This window comes from Pan troglodytes, chromosome 8 (assembly GCF_028858775.2).
Source record: "Pan troglodytes isolate AG18354 chromosome 8, NHGRI_mPanTro3-v2.0_pri, whole genome shotgun sequence".
Lineage (NCBI taxonomy): Eukaryota > Metazoa > Chordata > Mammalia > Primates > Hominidae > Pan > Pan troglodytes.
In genome coordinates this window covers 131,520,944-131,545,671 of record NC_072406.2, presented here as the reverse complement: position 1 = coordinate 131,545,671, position 24,728 = coordinate 131,520,944, and the positions used below count along the sequence as shown (strand labels likewise).

At 52.3% G+C, this 24,728-nt stretch overlaps 1 protein-coding gene across 9 annotated transcripts in view; it reads right to left on the bottom strand.

The window, feature by feature from the left end:
- The window catches only part of GRK5 (G protein-coupled receptor kinase 5), a 250,667-nt gene that overhangs the window by 15,430 nt on the left and 210,509 nt on the right, over nt 1-24,728 (bottom strand). For 8 of the 9 annotated variants that reach the window (XM_016919477.4, XM_016919478.4, XM_016919479.4 and 5 more), the window contains 6 exons: nt 17,315-17,415; nt 15,479-15,571; nt 9,758-9,821; nt 8,669-8,809; nt 3,353-3,543; nt 426-463 (listed from right to left, as the gene is read on the bottom strand). In XM_016919477.4, the coding sequence (XP_016774966.1) occupies nt 426-463; nt 3,353-3,543; nt 8,669-8,809; nt 9,758-9,821; nt 15,479-15,571; nt 17,315-17,415 (628 nt within the window). Of the gene's footprint in view, nt 1-425; nt 464-3,352; nt 3,544-8,668; nt 8,810-9,757; nt 9,822-10,535; nt 12,069-15,478; nt 15,572-17,314; nt 17,416-24,728 lie in introns of those variants that run through there. The other variant, XM_054660527.2, reaches the window with a different exon arrangement.

Here is a 24,728-nt window from a genome sequence, read left to right as displayed (position 1 = left end):
ACCCTCTTCCTTCTGGGTGGGCAGGGCAGGGCAGGACGCTTTGTTTCCATTTTACAAACAAGATGAGAGGTGGAGAACTTGATGGAAGTTAAGTATTTGCCCAGCATCTCTGAAATTCTGGACTCCTTGTTCAGTGCGCTGTAGAGACTGCGCCCAGCCAGAAGTTATTTTAACACTTAAGAGCCTATGGTCAAAGGGAATTTCAAAAACTCTGAATTTCAAAGTCTCTCTGAACACTGCCTGTTCACCAAGCAGGAGCTCTGTTCACGCTCCCAGCTTTCCCCCTTCCCCAGGTACCCAGCACTGAGCAGTGGGAGTGGGGCCCGTGGTCAGCTTCCCCAGCCCGCTCTGAGAATCCCTGGGAGGCCCTTTGCTTTCTCTGGGTTGCAATGCTCGCCTCAGCTACCGAGAAGGAAAAGACTTACCATAATCATCTAACAGGATGTTTTCAGGTTTCAGATCTCTGAAAGGAAAAACAACAAGCATCAGAGTGTGGGCATTCTGGGCAGGTAGGATGCACTGGCATCTGGGTCGACCCCTCGGGCTAATCAGGCCTGAGTGGCCACAGTGTGTTTCCTTCCCACCTCCTGGCTCAGGCTGTCTGGTTTGAGTCAAAATGATCTTCAGCTAATTTTTCTCCTTCCAGTAATTTAAAGCAACACTGCCGTTTGCCACAGGCATTTTCCAGTCCTGGAGGGTGACTGGGAAAGTTAGGAAAAGGCCAGTCATGGCCCCTGTTCACATATCAATGACTGCAGGTCTGAGGATACTCCAAGGCTGAGAAGACCCTGCAGGTCTCAGGAAGCCCTGAAGGCAGAACAGGGCCTGGAATGAAGGGAGCTGTGCAATTGGGAAGAGAGGATCAAAGGGGAGAAGGTGGGGGCACAGGAAAAAGACCCCCTTTGGGATGGGGCCTGCAGGAGACTGGCATATCCCCCAACACCAGCTATGCTACAGCCTGGGAGAAAGAACAGCTACGGGGCATGGCATAGGTGTGGCTGCCTTATCCTGTCCCTAATGTCTCCTCTCTTGATGACAGGATCTTGCTCACAAGTAAGGGAGCCTCTGCATTCCCAGGATGGGGGGAGAGCCAGCAGAGGAGCTGCTTTTATAGGAAAAGGTCTTCTCTATGGGTAAAAGAACAGCCAACAGGAGAGTGTGTGCAACTCAGTTAAGCCATGGGGCAAACAGTACACAGGATCTGGATGGAGGCTCCAGTTCTCAACCACCCAGCTTTGTTTATTTAACTGATGGCAGCTGTCCTCAGGCGGAGTGGTTAATGTACCCAAATCCAGCCAGTGAGCCTCATCAAATGATAATTGGTGTTTGTGTATCCTTATTTATCATAAAATACTTTTGTTGCTGTTATTTAAATGGCATTCTTTTGATGTGTTAACAATTCCAAATAAGGGCAGCAGCCATCATCTCAACAAGCCGGCTGCCACCAGGCTAGCATGGCAGCTCACTAGTGGGCACTGGCCAGAACTGAGCCCAAAGAGAGGCCGTGGTGAGTGGTCACAGCCAGGGAGGAGGCACTGTGGTTCTCTTTCCCCCGGAAGAAGACGAGCTGGAACTTGGAGGGCTTTCTTTTTTCTTTTTAAATAAAAGGCAATCAAGTAGAGAATTCTTTGTTCAACCCTTAGGGAAAATTTTGACTCTTTTCATTTGAATGAAAACAAAACAGAAACATAAATGGGGGGATGGTATGGGGGGAAGGGCATGTCATCAAGACCATTCTTTCTTGTTTTCAAAACCTTCTTGGTCCCAAGATGAGCTCCACTGCAAAGGTCTTCAAACTGGGCTGCGTGTCGGGGTCTGCCAGGACCGAGCAGGGGGTTCCCTCCTGTCCGCAGTTTGAAGGGTTTGGATTTCTTCACATCAGGATGCTCTGTCCTGGCATCTTTTGGGATCTCCCTCCCATCTGCCCTTTCTCAATACCTCTTCTCCCAAGTTACAGAAGAAAAGCAGCCTCCTCCCCTCCCGAGTATGACTGTAGCGACCCACTCCAGATGTCAAAACCCCTGCTTCCAAAGGACTGATTAGAAATGAGATCTACTACTAATTACAATGGCAACTCGACAGAAGAAGTTATTTTATTTTATTTTGAGACGGAGTCTCACTCTGTCGCCCAGGCTGGAGTGCAGTGGTGAGCTTGACTCACTGCAACCTCCAGGTTAAAGCGATTCTTTAGCCTCAGCCTCCCAAGTATCTGGGACTACAGGTGCATGGCACCGCATCCGGCTACTTTTTGTATTTTTAGTAGAGACAGGGTTTCACCACGTTGGCCAGGCTGATCTCGAACCACTGACCTCAGGTGATCCGCCTGCCCCAGCCTCCCAAAGTGCTGGGATTACAGGTGTGAACCACCGCAACCGGCCAGAGAAGTTATTTTAACACTTAGAGACTTACGGTCAAGGAGAATTTCAAAAACCCTTGTATGTATCTATATATTTGTTTCAGAGATGTATGCTAATCAGTGAAAGACTTTCAGGCAAAAAAATGTATTATTAACATTCTGGGGGGATGGAGAGAGTGAAGGAAATGATAGAAAATTCCTCATCACTAAAGAGCTTTCTGTGCATTTTTTGGATAAATGCAGGTGGAAATCAATTGGCTACAGCAACTAGAGATTCCACTGGATCCCCTGAAGAGTGTAATGTAACTGTTCAATTTCAATATATCAAAAATTGCCACTATTTCAATATGATGGAATATTTCAAATGTCTACTTAAAATGCAGCATCACAGAGATTTTTCAAAATTCTTTCAGAAGGACTGGGAGAAAAATCTGAAGGGCACTGCTCATTGTGAGTGGAATCTGGACCCCTGGCCCTACAATGTCCAGGTCCCTCTGGGATTGAGGTGGGTGGGGAGAGGGGGTGAAGACCAGAGCAAGCTGAGGACAGCATGGAGTGGGACCATGGGCCACTCCGATTCTGCTTGTGGGCAGTGACCCGACCCAAGTCTTCCCAGGACTGATCCCAGATAGCGGCCACCAGGCCCCCTCCCAGCTTTCCTGGCTGCTGGGATGGAGGCGACTGGAGGGAGCAGTGGTCATGGCCCGTCCTCCTTGACTTGAAGGAGCAGTCAGTTTCAGGAACATCATTTCACTTGCTTGGCTTCCCTAAACTTTGGAGGCTGGAGAACACTGGCCAGAGGGTGGCCCACCTCGCTTCCTCAGTGCCGGGGGCCCCAGCTTCCTGGAGTGGAAAGTCTGTCTGACTCTGCACCCTCCCCTGGTGCTGACCAGGGCTGATTCCCAGAGCGATGGCAACCACCTGCCCGAGGGTGTGGAGGGGCCGGCCCCACCCCCTCGGACTTAGACTTGGAAGTCCTTGGTGCCTTCCACTCACCGGTAGACGGTGTTCTCACGGTGGAGGTCTTCCAAGCCGCAGAGGATCTCTGCCGCATAAAACAAGGCCCGCTCCTCCTCGAAGCCGGGGTTGCCCATGTTGTAGATGTGGAACTTCAGGTCACCCCCATTCATGATGGTCAAGACCAAGCACAGTGCATCCTTGGTCTCGTAGGCATAGGCCAGGTTGACCTGGGAGCACAAGAACAGTGCCATGGGGAGGTTGTGACAATGGCCACTCACTTCCGCTTCCCTCCTCAGGATCCTGGGAGCTGGGGTGTGAGGGAACAGAGGAGCCTCACCCTGCTCCCCTGCACCCAGATGGCCTCTGCAGTGACCCTGCCTGCGGCCTCCTTGGCTGATAAGGGGCTCACACCTGCTCCTCCCTTTCAGTGGATCAAGGTGAGAAGGCCAAGGCGGGTTAGGGCAGGCTAGCACCCCGACCTCCCAGTGAATCCAACAGAATGGCGTCTGTGCTTCCTCCACAGAAGCACATGTGTGCATCAGCTGGGGAAGACTGGATGGTGCCTTCTTGGCCAGTCAGAAAAGCAGGGCTCACTTGCCCTTTTGGGTATGGGAGCCATTCTCACAGGGCCAAGTAAGGGTGAGCTGGAGGGGCAGTGGGGCTTTGGGAAGTGGAACACGGCCTGGTAAAGGCTTTCTCTTGCATGCAGGATGTGCCTAGTTGATACGGTTTGGCTCTGTGTCCCCACCCAAATCTCATCTTGAATTGTACTCCCATAATTCCCATGTGTTGTAGGAGGGACCAGTGGGAGACAATCGACTCATGGGGGCAGTTTCTCCCATACTGCTCTTGTGGTAGTGAATATGTCTCACAGACCTGATGGTTTTATAAGGATAAGCCCATTTCACTTGGTTCTCATTCTTCTCTTGCTACCGCAATGTAAGAAGTGCCTTTCACCTTCTGCCATGATTGTGGGGCCTCCCCAGCCATGTGGAACTGTAAGTCCATTAAACCTCTTTCTTTTGTAAATTGCCCAGTCTCACGTATGTCTTTATCAGCAGTGTGAAAACGGACTAATAGAGTAAATTGGTACCAGAAGAGTGAGGCACTGCTGAAAAAAATACCCAAAAATGTAGACATGACTTTGGAACCGGTAACAGGTAGAGGTTGGAAGAGTTTGAAGGGCTCAGAAGATAGGAAAATGTGAGAAAGTTTGGAACTTCCTAGAGACTTGTTGAATGGCTTTGCCCAAAATGCTGAAAGTGACATGGATAATAAAGTCCAGGCTGAGGTGGTCTCAGATGGAAATGAGGAACTTGTTGGGAACTGGAGCAAAGGTGACTCTTGTTATGTTTTAGCAAAGAAACTGCTGGCATTTTACCCCTGCCCTAGAGATTTTTGAAACTTTGAACTTGAGAGAGATGATTTAGGGTATCTCACAGAAGAAATTTCTAAGCAACAAAGCACTCAAGGGGTGACATAGGTGCTATTAAAGGCATTCAGTTTTGTAAGGGAAGGAGAGCATAAAGGTTTGGAAAGTTTGCAGCCTGACAATGCAATAGAAAAGAAAATCCCGTTTTCTGAGGAGAAATTCAGGCTGGCTGCCTAAATTTGCATAAGTAACAAGGAGCTGAATGTTAATCCCCAAGACCATGGGGAAAATGTCTACAGGGCATGTCAGAGGTCTTCACAGCAGCCCCTCCCATCACAGGCCCAGGGGCCTAGGAGGAAAAAGTGGTTTCACGGGCTGAGTCCAGGGTCCCCGTGCTGTGTGCAGCCAAGGGACTTGGTGCCCAGTGCCCTGAGTCCCAGCTGCTCCATCTGTGGCTGAAAGGGGCCAATGCAGTGCTCGAGCCATGGTGGAAGCCCCAAGCCTTGGCAGCTTCCATGTGGTGTTGAGCCTGCGAGTGCACAGAAGTCAAGAATTGAGGTTTGGGAACCTCCGCCTAGATTTCAGAAGATGTGTGAAAACACCTGGATGCTCAGGTAGAAGTTTGCTGCAGGGGCGGGGCCCTCATGGAGACCCTCTGCTAGGGCAGTGCAGAAGGGAAATGTGGGGTCAGAGACCCCACACAGAGTCCCTACTGGGGCATTGCCTATAGGAGCTGTCAAAAGAGGGCCACTGTCCTCCAGACCCCAGAATGGTAGATCCACTGACAGCTTGCACTGTTTGCCTGGAAAACCTGCAGACACTCAATGCCAGCCCATGAAAGCAGCCAGGAGGGAGACGGTACCCTGCAAAGCCACAGGGATGGAGCTGCCCAAGACCATGGGAACCCACGTCTTGGCATCGGCATGATCTGGATGTGAGACATGGGGTCAAAGAGATCATTTTAGAGCTTTAAGATTTGACTGCCCTGCTGGATTTCTGACTTGCATGGGGCCTGTAGCCCCTTTGTTTTGGCCAATTTCACCCATTTGGAACAGCTGTATTTACCCAACGCCTGTACCCACATTGTATCTAGGAAGTAACTAACTTGCTTTTGATTTTATGGGCTCGTAGGCAGAAAGGACTTGCCTTGTCTCAGATGGGACTTTGGACTGTGTATGGACTTTTGAGTTAATGCTGAAATGAGTTAAGATTTTGGGGGACTGTTGGGAAGGCATGATTGGTTTTGAAATGTGAGGTCATGAGATTTGGGAGGGGCCAGGGGCAGAATGATATGGTTGGGCTGTGTCCCCACCCAAATCTCATCTTGAATTGTACTCCCATAATTCCTATGTGTTGTGGAGGGACCCGGTGGGAGATAATTGAATTGTGGGCAGTTTCTCCTATACTGTTCTCATAGTAGAGAATAAGTCTCACGAGATCTGATGGTTTTATAAGGGGAAACCCCTTTCACTTGGTTCTCATTCTTCTCTTGCCACCGCCATGTAAGAAGTGCCTTTCACATTCCACCATGATTGTGAGGCCTCCCCAGCCACATGGAACCATAAGTCCATCAAACCTCTTTCTTTTGTAAATTGCTCAGTCTCAGTAATGTCTTAATCAGCAGTGTGAAAATGGACTAATACACTGGTCCACCTGGCAAGGGGCCACCAAGAGACGGGGGTCTAGTCCTCTGCTGGTGGAGTCCAGACACCCAAGGCTCTGTGAAGCAAGGCCATGGTGGGGCAGGAGGGGCAAATTACACCAGAAGGTAATCCTTCTCCACGTAGGGAGGCGGCACACATGAAACCCGGCCATCGTGGGCCAGGCTGGGAACTGGCTGTGCCATAAAACTGGTGCATCAACATCAGCTATTTTTGAGGAAAGGAGACAAAATGGCAGCCAAGGATGAGCAAGCTCATGGGGACTGTGCTTCTGCTGCAATGGCTGCAGCTGTCCCCTTTCTCCCACATCTGCCCAGGTGATCACCGAGAAAGGGCTCCAGGAGGTGACATCGTGGGAACTCCCTGCCGGGGCCATGGATGGGGCACAGTTAAAGAAGGTGCAGCCATCGTAACTGAAGGCCCTTAAAGACGTGCTGCCCAGCTTTGTGAATCACATGATCCTCTTCCCCGAGCAGAACCCGCCAGCACTGTCCCTTCAGAGACAAGGCTCCATAGGCAGCATCCAGGGGTCCTTGCTGAAGCGGCTGGCAGTGGGGAGGAAGGTTTCGGACCCAAGAAGGCCCACAGCTGAAATGATGGCTGAAGTTAGCCTCATCTGCCTCATCTCCACATGCCATGGCACTGCCCACACCTGCACCCCCGACAAGGCTGGCAGCTGGGGGTGGCCTGGGATGAGATCCCAAGATGCAAACTTCCATTCTCTGGAAGTGCCACTGGTCTGTAGTGTTTTTTTGTTTGTTTGTTTTGTTTTGTTTTTAACAAAGTCTCACTCTGTCACCCAGGCTGGAGTACAGTGGCATGATCTCAGCTCACTGCAATCTCTGCCTCCCAGGTTCAAGTGATTCTCATGCTTCAGCCTCCCAAGTAGCTGGAATTACAGGCACCCACCACCATGCCCAGGTAATTTTTGTATTTTTAGTAGAAATGGGGTTTTGCCATGTTGGCCAGGTTGATCTTGAACTCCTGACCTCAAGTGATCTGTCTGCCTCGACCTCCCAAAGTTCTGGGATTACAGGCGTGAGCCACCGTGCCCGGCCCTGTAGTGGTTTAAAGATGGAAAACAATTTCCATCCATGGGGACTGACTATATGGATTATGCTTTATCTCTTCAGGAGAATGATGCCCAACTTTAAAAAGGGGTGTGACTAGAGGTCTGGATGGAGAAAAAGATCTACAATGTAAGGGAAAAACATTCCTCCATAAGAGGTACAGGAAGATCCCATTGGCTAAGAATAATAAAGCCTGTGCATGAATAAAACATGCCTGGAGTGATTACTCAAAGAGGGAAGCTTTTCGTTTTATTGTGTATCCTTCTGTGCTGTTTAAATTTTTACCTTGTGTATATATTATTTTTAATGTATGCATGTATTTACTTTTAGAGATGAGGTCTTGCTGTGTCACCCAGGCTGGGGTACAGTGGCACAATCATAGCTCACTGCAGCCTCGAAATCCTGGGTTCAAGCAATCCTCCTGCTTCAGCCTTCTGAGTAGCTGGGACTACAAGCATGTACCACTGCACCCAGCTTTACTTTTTATAACAGCGTGTAGCAGAAGATATTAGAGCTGACCAAATATCCATGCACTTCACATTTCCCAGCCTCCCCTGACACTAACTTGTCTCTGTATTGACTGGTTCTGGCTGGCAGACTGTGGGTGAAACTGAGGAACATCTGTCCAGTAGAGGCAGTGGAAAGTCTCTGTGTGGAACCCCTAGCACTCACTTTCAAGGCTCCAGATGGGGCAGCTGTTAGATGGAGGAGGGTGGCCCAATCTGATTGGACTTCAGGTGAGTGACAGATGAACCTCTGCTGTATTCAGCTACTTAGGGTTTGGGGCAAATATGTTACTGCAGCAGGGCCCAGCCTAGACTGACTAACACAATGCACACAGACTTGATAGTGCCATTCCAGGATGCTGGCACTAAGGTCCCCACCACGATGGCACCAGCCTAGAGGGTCTGTGGAACCCACAGCTCCCAGCCTGGGCCCAGGTGAACTTTCTTTGTCCACTGAGGAGTTTACAAAGTGGTCCAGGAGAACAGAGGCGTCAGTCTCATGCACAGCAGGGAGCCAGGCACCGGCTGGCTCTGGGGATGGGACAAAGCCAGCCACAGTTGACCACAATGGGCCATGTGATGGAGGAATGTCTTGCTGCCTTTCTGTAGCTCAGCGCTGCCACTGGCATTCCCCTTCCCAGGGGTGGGGACCTGCCGCATTAGAGGACCACGCCCTTCCGGAGGGAGGGAAGCCCCAGTCCACAGAAGGGCGAGCCAGTCACTGGGCCCAGATGCTCACTCACCACAAACTGACTGTTGACCTTCTCGAGGATCTGCTTCTCGTTGAGGGCCATGGACTCCCCTTTCCTCTTTTTGATCCTCTTCTTCTCCAAGCGCTTGCAGGCATACATTTTACCCGTGGCCCGAACCTGGCAGGCACAGACCTGCAGTGCAAGAAAGAAACCAGGGTGGCAGGAGCACCGTGGAGGCCTGCCCCGAGCTCCTCCAGGGCGGGGACCACAGGGCTCCCAGGTAGAGAATGGATGGGGTCAGAGCCGGCCCTGCCTGGCTTCATGAGTGCTCCAGGCTCCCAGGACCCAGTGATGCCTGGCCTGGGGCCCACAGCTGTCCTGGGCCCTTGCCCTCCCTCCTCCTCTCCTTCAAGGATTCCCAGCCCTGGAAGGGGCAGAATGAGCCACTCACACCAAGGCTTAGATAACTGACTGGGGCCCCAAGTACCGTTCCATTCCCAGGGCAACAGGATTTTCTCCTACTGGCTGCTGGTAGAGAAGTTTGTTTTGGGAGGCAGTGATAGGAGATCCTCAAGAACACTGACTTTATAATCCAGATAAGCGGGAACCAAAGCATTTGGGCTTAAGTCTTAGTTCTGCTTCACATTGTCTGCACGCCCTTGCCTGGGTCACCTAACCATTCTGGACCTCAGCTTTCCTCATCTCTAAAATGGGAATAACAAGGCTTGCCTCACATGCTGGGAAGATCGGATAATGTACAACGAAATCTCGAATCTTGCATGACAGCGTCATCCAGGCACTGAGCGGCCAAGGTTGCCCAGCCTCCTCACGCCCTCACATCTCCTCCCCACAGACGACCAGGGCTGCCCATTTGTCCTCTGCAGGCTGGATCCTGCCTGAGGCTGGCAGGAGAGCACCTCTGTCTCACCTGCCCAGCTCCACACCCTCTTTCCACCTTAGACACACCTGATAGCCTCAAGGCCACTGACTCTCTCCCACCCTCACTGCCCCCGGGGCCCACATTGAGCCACTGGTGCCCCCGGGGGACCCCTGCGCCGACCCTTTAGGTCGATTCAGAAGGGACAGGAAAGGTGACTTGAATATAAGAACTTTCAATTAAAAACGTGAATGTTCACTCACCTCCCCGAAGCCCCCTTTTCCTAGCACTCGATACTGCCTGAAAGTGTTTTTGGTCACCGGTTGCCTGGAAGAAAGAAGAATCCCACACTGGTCTCATGGTGCCAAGACTCAGAATCCACAGGAAACAGTGGCACATTGAGAGCAGCTGGGGTGGGGTATAATTCCAGGAGCCCCACAGCAGCCCCAGGGACCCCCCAGGAATCATCGCTGGAGACTGGACCTTCGAGGTCTTAGTCTGAAGCTGAGTGTTCAAATCCCAAGCCCCCTGGCCCCCAGCCCCCAGCCCCCTGCAAGCTGGGGGATGCACAAGCCTCGCTTGCTCAGAAAGCTTGAAAAACATGAGTGCAGAGGTGCTTGACCACACTCTCCATGTGGTTCTCCTCTCTCTGCAAATCATGCGGTGAAACTCAGAAGGAAGCTGTGCCTTCTGTGCAGGAAGGGGTGGGGGCCAGGAGCCACAGAGGACCAGCATCCCACAAAGGACACGAAGGAGGTCACAGCCCTCCCTACACCTGTGCATCTCAGTCTGCCCAGCAGGATGACAGTGCTTCCTGTCCTGGGCATGGCTTATTCCTTCCTGAGGGCACTCCTGCTGCTGGCCCAGAAGACCCGGCCTCAGGAGGGGGCAGAGGCTGCTGGTCTTCAAATCGTGTCCTGGGGATCTTTACCATTGGTTCCCAACCTTTCCACCACTGAGGACCCTTTATTGTATTTCCCACATAGATGAGGAACATGAGAAGATCCTGCCTGCCAAGATCGTATTGGAAGTAATGATCACCTTGCGTCTTCCAACTCCTCGTTTTAATGAGCCAAAGCCATTTATGACATTGAATCAGACAGAACTTCTGATCATGAGGCATGATGGCACTTTTTGGACTAAGCAAAGACATGGTCCTATCTAGTTGCCATAAAGGACATCACGGTGCAGAGGGCTTGTGGTTTGCATTGCTGGTCTGTTTGGCTACAAATAATCAGCTTAAAACGTGAAAATTGGCTCTTGGCTCTCCAGGACTAAACTCCTGCCCCTAAACTCCTCAAAAGTCCCGACCAGGGCAGGGTTTGGATCGAGGCAGAACTGGGCCAAAGAACTGGGTCAGCTGAGGATGACCAGGGAGCCTTCAGTCACCCAGCAGCTCTTGAACGAATGAGTCTTCCCTGGAAATCACATCTGTGGCACCACAGCCGCACTCTGAGGAAGGCCCTGAAAAGCCAGGGTACTCTCTGGCACCCCATCTTGAATTTGCGTGCCATGGCTCACTTCTCCCTTCACCAGTGCTTCCTCAGGACGCAGGGCCCAAACCCCACCGAAGCAGAGCTGCCCCTCTGCGGGTATCCCGCTCTTCTGCACAGGAGCGGCTGGACAGCCAAAGGGAAGAGCTGCCACACGCCTGCCTCGATCACGTGGCCCTGGGAAGCCTTCCCTACAGCCGCCCCCGGAAACCACATGAAGGCGGCCCGCCTAACAGTTTACGATGCATGGAGGAGAAACGGTTGGTTGGCATCTCCGCAGAACTCCTCTGCTGGGGGAAATGAGTGGAATGCAAGCTCCCAGGAATTTCTTGGTTAACCTTGGGAGGAAAAAAACCCTTGACTATTTCAGCAGTACAGCACCAACCGGGCAGGATCTTGTGCAGGGTGCTATCTGATATGTAGGGCATTCCTAGGCCAGGGTCCTGCCCTACAGGCTCCAAAAACTTAATGCCTTCTTTGCAATCAGGCCACATAGTAAAAAGGATAATTTCTCCATTTCATGTGCTTGGTGCAGATACGAAAAAGGAAAGCCAGTGACCACCGACAAAGGCTGCTATGGGAACTGGAGTGCTGGGTGGACCAAGGCCCAAGGACTTGGGAGGGGGCCTCTGGGTTCAGGTTCCAGCCTTGCCAGGCCCTTGCTGAGTGGCCCAAGGCTGCTCCAACTCCTCTGAGGAAAATGATCATGAGAAGGCCTTACATCCAGTGGAGGGCTCTTTGTAAACTGGTGATGTGTCAGATGTCATTATTTGAACTCCTAGGAATAAAGGGCATGCCCCCCTCTGGGGGTCTCTATAGTAACAATACCTACTGCTCCAAGCACACATGGGGGCTTCTATAATCCTCACACAAGCTCAGGGAGCAGGGATCATTATTGTCCCCATTCTGCAGATGAGAACGCTGAGGCTTCAAGAGGTGAAATGAGTTGCCCAAGGCCCTGGCTGGTAGCGGTGGGCTGGAGTTGGGGTCTAGGCAGCCCATGCTCTGTATCCTGACCCCACACTGCCACTCTGGGAAGGTGGACACAGATTGGGGTTGTGTGTTGCACAGCCCAGGGCTCCAGAACCGGGCGTGGGCATGGCGAACACAGCTCCACTAGACTGCCCTGTAATTGGCAGAATCAGGACTGATCCTCCAGCAAGAGTTGGCTGTGCCTCCCAGTATTAGACCTGGTGAAGTGGGACTAATGGCAGTGATGCTGTTGATGGCAGTGATGCTGATGATGGCAGTGAGGCTGATGATGGCAGTGAGGCTGATGATGGCAGTGATGCTGACGGTGGCGATGATACTGATGATAGCAGTAATGCTGATGATGGCGGTGATGCTGATGATGGTGGTGATGCTGTTGATGGTGGTGATGCTGATGATGGTGGTGATGCCGCTGATGGTGGTGATACTGATGATGGCAGTGATGCTGACGATGGTGGTGATACTAATGATGGTGGTGATGCTGTTGATGGCACTGAGATATTGATAACAGCAGTGATGCTGATGATGGAGGTGATACTGATGATAGCAGTGATGCTGATGATGGCAGTGATGCTGATGATGGATGATGCTGATGATGGTGGTGATGCTGATGATGGCGGTGATACTGAGGATGGTGGTGATACTGATGATGGCGGTGATACTGAGGATGGTGGTGATACTGATGATGGCGGTGATGCTGCTGATGGCTGTGATGCTGATGATGGCGGTGATGCTGATGATGGTGGTGATGCTGATGATGGCGGTGATGCTGTTGATGGCGGTGATGCTGATGATGGTGGTGATGCTGATGATGGCGGTGATGCTGTTGATGGCGGTGATACTGACGATAGCGGTGATGCTGATGATGGTGATGATGCTGATGATGGCGGTGATACTGATGATAGCAGTGATGCTGATGATGGCGGTGATGCTGATGATGGTGGTGATGCTGATGATGGTGGTGATACTGAGGATGGTGGTGATACTGAGGATGGTGGTGATACTGATGATGGCGGTGATACTGAGGATGGTGGTGATACTGATGATGGCGGTGATACTGATGATGGCGGTGATGCTGATGATGGCGGTGATGCTGATGATGGCAGTGATGCTGTTGATGGTGGTGATGCTGTTGATGGCGGTGATGCTGATGATGGTGGTGATGCTGATGATGGTGGTGATGTTGATGAAGGCAGTGATGCTGTTGATGGTGGTGGGATATTGATAACAGCCGTGATGCTGATGATGGTGGTGATGCTGTTGATGGCAGTGATGCTGTTGATGGCGGTGATGCTGTTGATGGCGATGATGCTGATGATGGTGGTGATGCTGATGATGGTGATGATGCTGATGATGGTGGTGATGTTGATGAAGGCGGTGATGCTGTTGATGGCGGTGATGCTGTTGATGGCGGTGATACTGATGATGGCGGTGATGCTGATGATGGCGGTGGGATATTGATAACAGCAGTGATGCTGATGATGGCAGTGATACTGATGATAGCAGTGATGCTGATGATGGCGGTGATGCTGATGATGGTGATGATGGCAGTGATATTGATGATGGTGGTGATGCTGCTGATGGCTGTGATGCTGCTGATGGCTGTGATGCTGTTGATGGTGGTGATGTTGATGGCGGTGATGCTGTTTATGGCAGTGATGCTGTTGATGGTGGTGGGATATTGATAACAGCAGTGATGCTGATGATGGTGGTGATGCTGTTGATGGCAGTGATGCTGTTGATGGCAATGATACTGATGATGGTGGTGATGCTGATGATGGTGATGATGCTGATGATGGTGGTGATGTTGATGAAGGTGGTGATGCTGTTGATGGCGGTATACTGATGATGATGGTGATACTGATGATGGCGGTGATGCTGATGATGGCGGTGGGATATTGATAACAGCAGTGATGCTGATGATGGTGGTGATGGTGATGATGGTGGTGATGGACGCAACAACTGCATTCAGCAGTTTACTTCCTGTGGCCAAATGGCTGAGCTTTGCGGAACACCTGCCTTGTTCCAGCAGGTGTTGTGCTTATCTTATCTCCTCCTCAGCCCAAGCCCACAATGCAGGCACAATCATCCACATTTTACAAATGAGGACACTGAGGTGTAGAGTCGTGAGTGACCCTTTCTGAGGACCCTCCTTGGGAAGAGGCAGAGGCGGGACTCGGACCCAGGCTGGGGGCTCTGGTGCCCTCAGTAGATGTCTAGGCCAATCCTTTGCCTCTCAAGCTTTCCTGGAGCCATGATGTGCCTGTGCAGGGTGGACAGCGGCCACTAAGGAGACTATCTCTGGTCACGCTGTCATCCCCACCAGTCAGGTGGAGAGAAACCACCCATCCATGGCCGCAGAGCCAAGGGTTTTCTGCTGGGTTTCTGGAAGCAGGCAGGGAAGGGCTGTGAGTGGGGTTCAGAAGGGCTCCTGGCCTGCAGCTTCCTGAGTGTCTACGGGGGACACAGCCAGCTGTGGGGCTGGCAGGCAGCAGTGGATGGCTCCTTTCTCACTGGATGCCCCCAGGTGGCTGTGCATGCCAGGCCTCTGGGGATAGGGACTCTGGGCTGTGGGAGGGGAGGCTCCCACCCTCGTCTACCAGCTCGGCCCGGCATGGATTTTACACAGGCATCTCTCCGCTCTGCAAATCCTGGGCCAGTGAAGGTAGCAGAGCACTGCGCTGGGGGCTCAGGGCCAGGGCCTCGTCGGCAGCACTGCTGGCTTGCTGGGAAGCTAAGTCAGGTCCTATGTTCTGCTTCCTCATCTGTCACAGAGGGACACATCTGCCCAAGTCACAGCCACGCATGGGCGAGTACTTTGAAGAGAATAAGACAGCAAGCACACAAGAAAAGACACTTGGTCTCCCCCATTATTAGAGACAAGAAAATAAGCAACAAGGAAGCGCCCTGCTCACTCACGGGATAGCAAAAGATGAGAACAGCATTGATGAAGCTGAGGAGCAGGCACTCGGGCACTGTGGCACTGGAGGTCAGGGGCAGCTGTTTTGGACAGCAGCTTAACAGCACTCACGGTTTAAAATCAGGTGCCTTCTGACCCAGAAATTCCTCTGCTAGGAATTTCTCTGGATGTACTTGCAGAAGTACTTAAAGATTTATGTATAAAGCTATTTATTATTTAGGGAGGGCTCCACACAGAAAAATGGAGAACCAACTCAATATCCATCAACAGGGCACTGGATTAAATCAAGGATGTGCAACTACTCCAAGGAATATGGCAGCTCTTTATTTGCTGACAAAGACAGTGAAGTAAAAAAAGTAAGAACGAGATGCTGTTTACGTTTGCGTGAGTGTGTGTGTGTGTGTGTGTGCTTGAATAAGCATACAGCATTTCTAGAATACACAACTTAATTAACAGGGGGAGTCGGGTTAATTTTGTTTTAACCATGAGCCCACGGGAGGTAACTGATTTTTATATGAATTCTCAGATGAAAAATGTGTACCCTCTGCCTCCCTGATCTGTATGGGGTGTGGTGGACTCACCTTTCCAACCACTTCCACTGGAGAAAGCGGTCAAAATACATGCTGTCCAGATATTCGTGGAATGGTTCTCCCCTCAGGTACTCGTGGACAGACCTAGTGCAGATGGAACAAGAGGAGGAACATTTTATAATCCCAATCTTCAAGCAGGGGGGCAAAGCTGTGTCCAGCTTTGGAAATGCAAGCAAACAGGGCCTCTCAACCCATGCAGATGCAGCACGTCTGGCCAGAGGTCCTGCCATTCTACTGAGGGTTGTATGAAATTGGTTGGTCCTGCCAACACTTGTTGGGTACCTGCCAAGTGTTGGGCACTGTTCTAGGCCCTGGGATATAGCTGGGAGCAAGGGGTTGGCATTGTATGTGGGACACAAACAGTGAATAGCAAACATGAAATAAATGATCCCAGAGGTATGTCATCATGAATGAGTTTGGGGGGACTGGAAGGGTAGAGGGGTCTCTCTGAAAAAGTGACCTTAAGCTGAGAACAGACGAAGACTTAATGAGGGGCTGGGAATCAGGGGTGGTGGGTGGTTGGGGGAAGGGTGGGGCCACAGCCCCTCAGAACCGCAGCTCTGGATCTGGTCTTGGACTAGCAAAGCCACTGGGAGTTTTTTTATGCATGCATTGGAATTTACTGGTCACCTGCTGTGGGCCAGGTGCCAGGCCGAGCCCTGGGATGCTGTGGATCTCTATGGGTCTTAGGCCATCAGGGCAGGTTCTGAAACTGTCTGCAGGCAGCTTCTTTCCTTTAGAAAGTGGCCACACTGAGTAATCTAGCACAGGCACTTGGAGCCTGGGGAAGGGAGGGGACTACGGTAGGTGGGGCACATCAGAGTCTGTGTCCTGTCAAACCTGAAAGCCATCGTTGGGAGCCAAGACGGCCATTCCCTCAGGGTCAGAGTCACCAACCAAGACCCCACCCACTGTTGGATCTGACTCCTGGGCAGCTCCAAGAGAGCAGCAACCAAGCTTGCTCTGCCCACCAGGGCCTCTCTCCAGCACCTAACCCACTGCTTGGTCCCAGGACGGCCCTCCCAGCTCCCCTCAAAGTGCATGCAGGTTGCTGTTTTTCTTGTAAAAACTCCATGAAAGCCAGGACTGGGTTCTTGTTCACCTTGGTATCCCCCAGCACCCAGCACAGTGCCAGGTACACAGTAGGTACTCAATTGATATCTGTGGTGCTGAATAAGGGCACACAAAAAGCCCCTAAGATCATCCAACTATGTGGGGTAACCTGGCTTTGGAGAGCTTTCATGAGCCTGTGTGTGTGTATGTGTGTGTGTGTGCTTGCGTGTGTCAGCAAGTGTGTGTGCACTTTGTGTGTACTTGTGTGTGCTCCTCAGTGCTCATGCCTTCAGAGTGTGTGTGTGCAGGATGGGGTGGGGGTTTAGTTGGTGCTCTGCTGGCAGCATGGCCATCGACTTGTGTCACCTCCTGCACGGCAGACGTGCCACCTGCAGACAAGGTGATGGGGTTTGGCTGAGAAGCTCCCCCTGCATCAGTAGCACTGGCTCGGGTTGGTGGCAGTGGTGGGGGTTGAGGACCCTGGGAAAGACTTCCAAACCACCCAGACAGGGTCAAATGTTTGCACATTCCTCTGTCTCAACAGCCTGGAGAGCCACTTGCTTTCAACACCCTTTGCAGCAGATGTTTTCTTTGGACTTGGCACCTTGATATCTTTTTCTCTTCGTGGGAAGTATACAAACAGTTGGTATAACTTGGCTGAAGCTGTCAGGCATGGAAGACCTGCCTCAGTGCCCTGTATGGTCAGGTGGAGAGCTGCGGCATCCCATCTCTGGGCAGCCCGGGGAGGACAGGCCAGGTGACTACGGCACTTACTGTGCACAGGCAGAAAAGAGTTCTTTGCACGGCTTCTGCAGGAGCTTCTCCTCCGTCTGGGAGACCAGGTCTTGGCCAACTTGGGCTATGAAAACAGGGGACTGGAAGAAGGAAGGGAAGGGAGGTGGTCAGTGAGGAGCCAGCAGCAGTGCGGCTGGGTTTGCCCATAGGTGTTGGGCCAAGAACCAGCCATGCTCCAGGTGCTGGTACATCTGGCAGCCCGTCTGCGCCCCAGTGTTTGACCTGCTGCCCCCTCCAGGCTGCACCTGGCTCAGGGCTACCTGGACACTGGTGGTTTGGGGAGGTGGCTGAGCTGGAAGGTGGTAAATGAGCCTAGGTTCAGGATGAGACTTCTGACTGTGTCACTTATAGGCTGTGTGACCTCATGGAGGTCACTTGGCTTCTCTGAGCCTCATTCCTCATCTGCAAAACATTGATAATGACAGTCCCCATGGCCTGGGCATGTAGTCAGAGCTGACAAGGTGTGCAAATGCTCCCAACCATAAGGGGCTGTGCAGCGTGACCCAGCCCATCACTGAGCCCCCAGCAGGCTTGGTGATGCCCCTTGGCCATGCTGGGCTTCTTTCCTCCGAGGGCAAAAGAGAAGATGAACACCTGCCCAGCCTCGAGGTTCATGTGTGAAAGGGTTTGGATCAGGCCAAGGTGGACAGGAAGGCTCAGGAGGGAGGAGGGTGGTGAGGAGGGGAGGGGAGCTATAGCCCCGGAGCTGCAGGCTTGGGTTTGAATCCCAGATCTGTGACTCGCAGCTGTGGCCTTGGTCTTAACTGCTCAGCCTCACTCTTGTCAGGAAGACAATCAGGAATAGGAGTTTCTCTTGGAGCAAATCAATAAAAGCTTCAGGTAAGGCATTTGGCCCAGATCTGGCAGTAGTAGCAAGCACGAAATAAATGTCACCACCGTTGTTTCTTTATCTTTCTAGGTTAAGCTGCTGGCCTGAGTATTTTAAATTTGAAAGGACATTTCAGAGAGTTGCTGTGTCCTACCCAGGAGTGGCGGCCGCATCTGGAAGGCAGCTCCACCCAGGGCAGGCCTTACCCACCCCCTCCCCTCCTCCCACCATTCACCCTCTGCCAGCTGTTCCCAGGGGCTGACTCACCAGCTGGGCTTTGAGATGGGTTTGTAATAAATTACAGAGATAATTGAGAAAATTGCTGGGAGTGGACTCAGAAAGATGGGGTGTGGACACAGCTCTCTCCCAAAAGGATGCTGAAATCTGAAAGCCTTGCCTCCTCTTCCCTATGGGGCTGATTTGCTAAGAGTCCACCGGATGGTTTCTGGGCGGGGGTGTCAATCCCTGGGGGTGGAGGGGACGCCCGAGGCAGCAGCTGGCCTGTCCTTGGTGAATGGAATCAGTGGTTTGTTTTCTGTTCCCCACGGTTCTGAAGGTCCAAATCCCTTCCTTCCTTCTTTATTTCTTTTCTAGGTCCAGCCCTCTCTGCAGGCTCACCCCTGCCCTCAGGGTCTCCCAGCTGAGCCAGGCCTGACAGGCTTCAGCTTCTTGGGGGGCAGCCTGCAGTGTGGATGCGAGCTGCTGTGACAGTAAACACCACTTACCCAAGTGCAGGCCAAGCCATTCCCACCAAACAGCAGCCTCAGAGCACATTTCCCAGTTACCAACAGCAGCCTGGGTAGTGGCTGCTGTCTCCCACCTGCCTTCCCACTCTGCCCCAGGAGACACAGAAGAGCAACCCACAGAGCACGGGTCACAACTTTTGCAGAAAATATCCTCGATGTCATGGGAGGAGCCCCAGGCCAAGAGCCAGGAGCCTGAGCTCTGGCCCGGCCTCTGACCTTGGCCATTTTGTGCCTCCGTCTCACCCTCTGAAACAGGAAGGAGCTGCTCCAGAGATGCCTGAAGGGTCCTTTGAGATTTGGGAATCGACAACTGGGGGCTTGTGCTTCTAAGGCTTGGAGAACTTTCTTGGAAATTCTGGCAGCTGAGTCTCTTGGGAACCAGTGCCTCCAGGCTACTTCAGAGCAACTGAATATTAGAACAAATCCCGAGGCCCTGGGCAAATCTGCTTCAGGAAGGAGAGAGCCGATGGCTTGGCACCCTTAGTCCAGGAGGGCCCAAGGCCTGGCACGGAGCTGGTGCTGGTTGTCTGTTCGTGAGCAAGACGATACAATGTGTTGTGCCAGGATATGACCTTGAGCCTGGTGCGAGTCAGCAAGGACCAGATAGAGATGCCAGCAGGGTGGGCCATGGGGAGAAACAGAATGGTCAGAAGGGGGACCTGAGTTGCCCACCTGTGTGCACTCTGCAGGGTTCTGCCTTTGTTTCCACCTAGGAAGGACCCACCCTTACCCACCACAGGCACAGCCTGGTGCTGGGCAGGGGTAGAATTAAAAGATGAAGATGAAGCCAGGCAGGACTCAGTGGCTCATGCCTGTAATGCCAGCACTTTGGGAGGCCAAGGCAGGAGGATTGCTTGAGGCCAAGAGTTTGAGACCAGCCTGGGAAACATAGTGACAGCCTATCTCTACTAAAAATAAAAAGAAAATTAGCCAAACATGGTGGCTTGCCTGTAGTCTCAGCTACTTGGGAGGCTGAGGCGGGAGGATTCCTTGAACCCAAGAGGTCGAGGCTGCAGTGAGTCATGATCACACCACTGCACTCTAGCCTGCGCAACACGGTGAGACCCTGTCTCAAAAAAAAAAAAGAAAGAAAGAAAAGAAAAAAGAAAAAAAAAAGAAAGAAAAAGAAAAAAAAGAAAAAAGAGATGGAGCTAGTGTGGTTTTGACCTCAAAATACTTTTTCTCCAGTAAGACAGAAATGATATATTATAAGGTATAATATCCCAACAGAAAAGTTCTTATGCCTCTCGGTTGTACTGTACACGGTGATGTACAAAATGGGTTGGTTGAAATTCAATGGCTTTCAAACCTTCTTTCTTCTTGTTTTTTTTTTGTTTGTTTGTTTGTTTTAGTAGCAAACTTTTCTCCTCCAAATGAAATTTATCCACAGACCCAATATTTAAAGCCTATAAAAATAATTTAATTGGTAACAATAGCTTACATGTACTGAAGGCTAACTCTAGTTAGGCCCTGCGCTAAACACATTGCTTCATTAATTCACTGAATCATACCCTGAGGTGGCTATTATTATAGTGTCCATTTTGCAGATGAGGAAACCGAGGTCCAGAAAGGTTAAGCAATTTTCTCAGGGTCACTCAGCCAGTAAGTGCCTGAGAGGGGATTTGAACCCAGGTTGGGTGTCTAATGAGTGAGATCTGGCTGGAGGGAGTGGGCTGTCTGGGCCACCTGTGCCCCCCTCTCACCTTATCCCCTCAGGACCCATAAGGTCTGACCCTAGCCCCCAGTACTCTGCAGAGCTCAGCATGAGGACCAGGGTGCTGTTTGGTCCCATAGCAGAGGCAAGTGATGCAGCTCGAGACAATGAGCCCCACGGCTCAGAGAAAGGAGGGGTCATTGTGAGCTGGGGTCATCTGGGAAAGGCTTTATGGAAGACGGAATAAGGGGCAAAGCAGAATTTGACCCTCCTACCTGCAGGCAGGGACAGCCAACTGAACTCCCTTCTCAGCAGATGGGAGAAGGGGATTGTCCAGGGTCTAGAGGTGACCCAACTGTGTACACGAAGTCACACCACTCTCATATTTTGGATTGGCTGGCAGGGGAGCTCTGCCCAAGGGCAAAGCCCTAACAAGGGAGTTAATGAGTGGGTAATAATGTCTGGCTTTATAACCACTGGCTTGACTTGAAGAGATTAAACAATTCCAACCCAACCCCCTTTCAAGTGCCTCCAGGGAGTGACACCTTTGCCAGTAAGATGGGAATAAGAAGCTGCTGGCCATTGTGTCTGAAACTAAAGCCCAAACCTGCCAGAAGGGTAAGAAGCGAGTAGTTGCAGTCGGACATTTATTATTCGCATCAATGGAACCAGAGGATGTCTGGTCCTTCCCTGGAAGTCACTTACAAAGAGAGGCTCTTTAAGAAGGCCCTCCGCTGGCTGCGTGTCAGATCGGATACACCGTGTAAGAAACAAGGCGCCCAGAAGCTCAGAGGGCTCTGGGGTTCTGAGTAACCTCAGCTCAGCACCGGGATCCATCCACTGGGTCTTTCAAGGCAGGAGAATTCCATGCAGTTTCAGATGCCTGGCTGGTGGGCAGTGGGCTGGGGAAGGGAGAGGGGGGAACCCTACAGGCCGGGTGGGTTCTGGAGAGAAATGTTATCCTCACTCCACTGAGGACTCAGGAGTGTCAGGAGAGCTATGGCTGGGCAGCACTCTAGCTCTTCCTGCAGGGATGTCCCTCTGGGATGGAGCTGATGGTCAGGGGTGCCACGCTTCCCCCATCAAAGATGCCCCTTGAATGTCTAACCATACAGAAATCCAAGCGTGAGGGCCTCAAGGCCTGTAGATACCTGCAGAGGTGAAGGCAGCCAGGTTGGAAGGGGTCTTGGTGGTGCTCGTTGGTAGAATTCCCCCAGGGGTCCGGGACCCCCTCAGGTCACCAGGTGGTCTCCTTAGACAGCTCTAGCTGCAGACCTTGACTTTAACACAACAGTGAATTTGGGCACCAAGGTTCCTTTGAAAGGATCAAGTTAACTGGAAGGAGCAGGGGAGTTTCTCTGCTTGAAGGCCCCGCCATGAATGCCTGCCCCTTGTGGCCTTGCACAGCTGAAGCTACCCAGTGGTCAGCCTCAGCCTGGCCCTGCCAGAGTCCACTCTGATGACGGTCAGGGTGACACCCAGCTATCCCTGAGCAGGGCTCTGTAATCATCTCTCTGGGACAGCTGAAGACACCAAGATACGCCCTGGGGACACAGCTGTGTAGCCTGGGGTGCTGGCAGGAGACATCTCTCCCCTCTGGCTGGATGAGAAAGGCCTTGCCTGCCACGAGGAACTGCGGGCTGTGAGAACCCCTCTGGCAATCACTCCCCAGCGCTGAGCTCCCCACCCACTTCTTTGGTGAAGGACTCTCCCCTTCCGGTCCCCCCTGAAGCTGGGGAGGGACAGAGGTGACCTTGAAGCTGGGGGCACTCTGCCTGCTCTGTGAGCTGGTTCTTCTGTATAAAAGCCCCCTTCACCTGGAGGTAAAAGAACCTGCCCTGCCTCTCTCTTGGGATGGGAAATTGACCTTGAATCCTGCACTGGAGGAACCTGGGGCCGCACTGGGCCAGGGGAGCCAAGGCTGCCTGCTGTTCCAGCGGGCAGATCGGACAGAGCTCGTGCTGGTTTGGAACTCCCCTCAGGACCCCCGATGACTCACTCCTTCTTACCACCTCTTCCCTATGGCCCAGACTCGCTCTCTGCTCTATGCCACTGGTTCTGGGGATCCGGGCAGTTCCTGATGTCTGTGATGACCAGAATGTACCTTTTCAGGTAGCAAGAGATGAAGCTTGCCTGGGATGTTTTTCTGGGCACCACAGGGCACGGAGAAAAGCTCTTCCCACCACTTGGAACATAAGTAGGGCAGACCCCCCGCCGAAACGGATGAAGTACGCCTAGGGTGACTTCGCACCTTCACTCCTCTCTAAGCCTCTCCCCTCCTTTTTGTCCTCATCTTGTGCATCCTCTGCTGCTGTGACCCTAAACCGTATCATGCCGCGTAGGTCGCCTCTCTCATCTTCTGTTCCATCAGAGCAGAAACCTCTGGGATATTCAGGCATGGTGTGGATGATGTATTGCTGACCACTAACGATTCAATGCATGGGAGGCCTCGGAATTTTCAATGATGAGACTGTTGGGGTGGCAGTGTGGTTGAAGAGAAGAGCTAGGGGCCTGTCCTGAAGCTGCGTTTGTACAGCAATGGGTTTAGAGTGAATGGGGTGACTTGCTGGCTAATCCCTTGCCCCCAGCACCCCTTGGTACAGCAAATGCTCATTGCCGCACCCCTCCCAGGTCAACTGCCGCTTCACAGGCGCCATCTGTGCTTAACCTGAAGCAGGAATGATCTGGAGTATTTCAGACACTGAGGCAGGCTGGGGAGGAGGGGTGCTGAGGAGGAAGACAGGGGCCAGGCCTGGGCATGAAGCCACCCCAGTGGGCACCACACTCAGCACTGGATCCGGGAAGCAAGTGTGGATCACCCACCACACCCGAGGCTGATGCTCAGACACCCACCCTCAGTGGCGTTACAGAGGTAGGGACCCAAGCACAAGGGCAGGCGACAGCCCAACCCCAGCTCTGCCTCCACGCATTCAGCCAAGGCCCATGAAGCAGGCCGTCCACAAGGTGGTGCCATTGCTTCCCTATGCTCCTTCACCCCACCGGCCTGCCAGCCTTCTGGTCCCCAAAGACTTGGGAGGCCAGGTGGGCACACCTGGAATAATTACCAACTGACTATAATCTCAGACCGGAGGAGTACGGCCTCTGCAACAACAACTGAGGGGAAAAGGGGGATCAATTCAGCCAGGTGCAGTGGCTCACGTCTGTAATCCTAGCACTTCGGCAGGCCGAGGTGTGTGGATCACTTGAGGTCAGGAGTTCGAGTCCAGCCTGGCCAACATGGTGAAACCCCATCTCTACTAAAAATACAAAAGTTAGCTGGGCATGGTGGCGTGCGCCTGTAGTCCCAGCTACTCAGGAGGCTGAGGCACGAGAATCGCTTGAACCCAGGAGGCGGAAGTTGCAGTGAGCCGAGATCACTGAGCCACTGCACTCCAACCTGGGCAACAGAGTGAGAAGCAGTCTCAAATTAAAAAAAAAAAAAAGAGAGAGCGCGATCAATTCGAGAGGGAGCCCTAGAGAGGTCATACAGGCCTGGACCTTGAAGGAGAGAGAAGCTGGACTGCAGGGCCAGCGCCTGGAGGACAGAGTCAGCACTGAACAGAAAGGGAGATGCTGTTCGGAGTCAGAGGGACTAGTGAAGATCATGGGAAATAAGCAGGAATGGCTGACAGGGCATGCTGCTGTAGCTTGAGGCTGACCCTCTCCTGGGGCAGCCATCCGTGGCTGAGTCATCAGCCCTGAGGATGACGTCGCCAAGGCGGCTGCACCTGCTCTCCCGGCACTGCTCCCTGCCTCTGCACCATGAATGACTGACATGAGGAAGGGACATCATTTCCTGCATCAGTGAGAAACTCCAGATGTTTGAGGCTCTGGTTCCCAAAGCATCTCCCTGTATTAACATCCCTTGTTTCAAGTGTCAGAGTGGAGATGGAATCAGTTGTACTTGGCTGGTGCTCTTGGAGGCACCCAGGGATGGAGTGGGACTGAAAGACCATGAAATCAACTCAGAGCTACACCCAGAGGCCTCCCCAGAGCCACCAATAATCCTTTGCCCCGTGTCACCCTGGGAACTGTCCAGAAACACAGGCCTGATACTCGTTCAGAGATTCAGGAGTGAGACGGCGGAAGAGGTGGAGATCAGAGGACCCTCCAGGAAAGACCCCTCAGGGCTCAGCCCTTCAACCCACTCATGGCACAGATGGG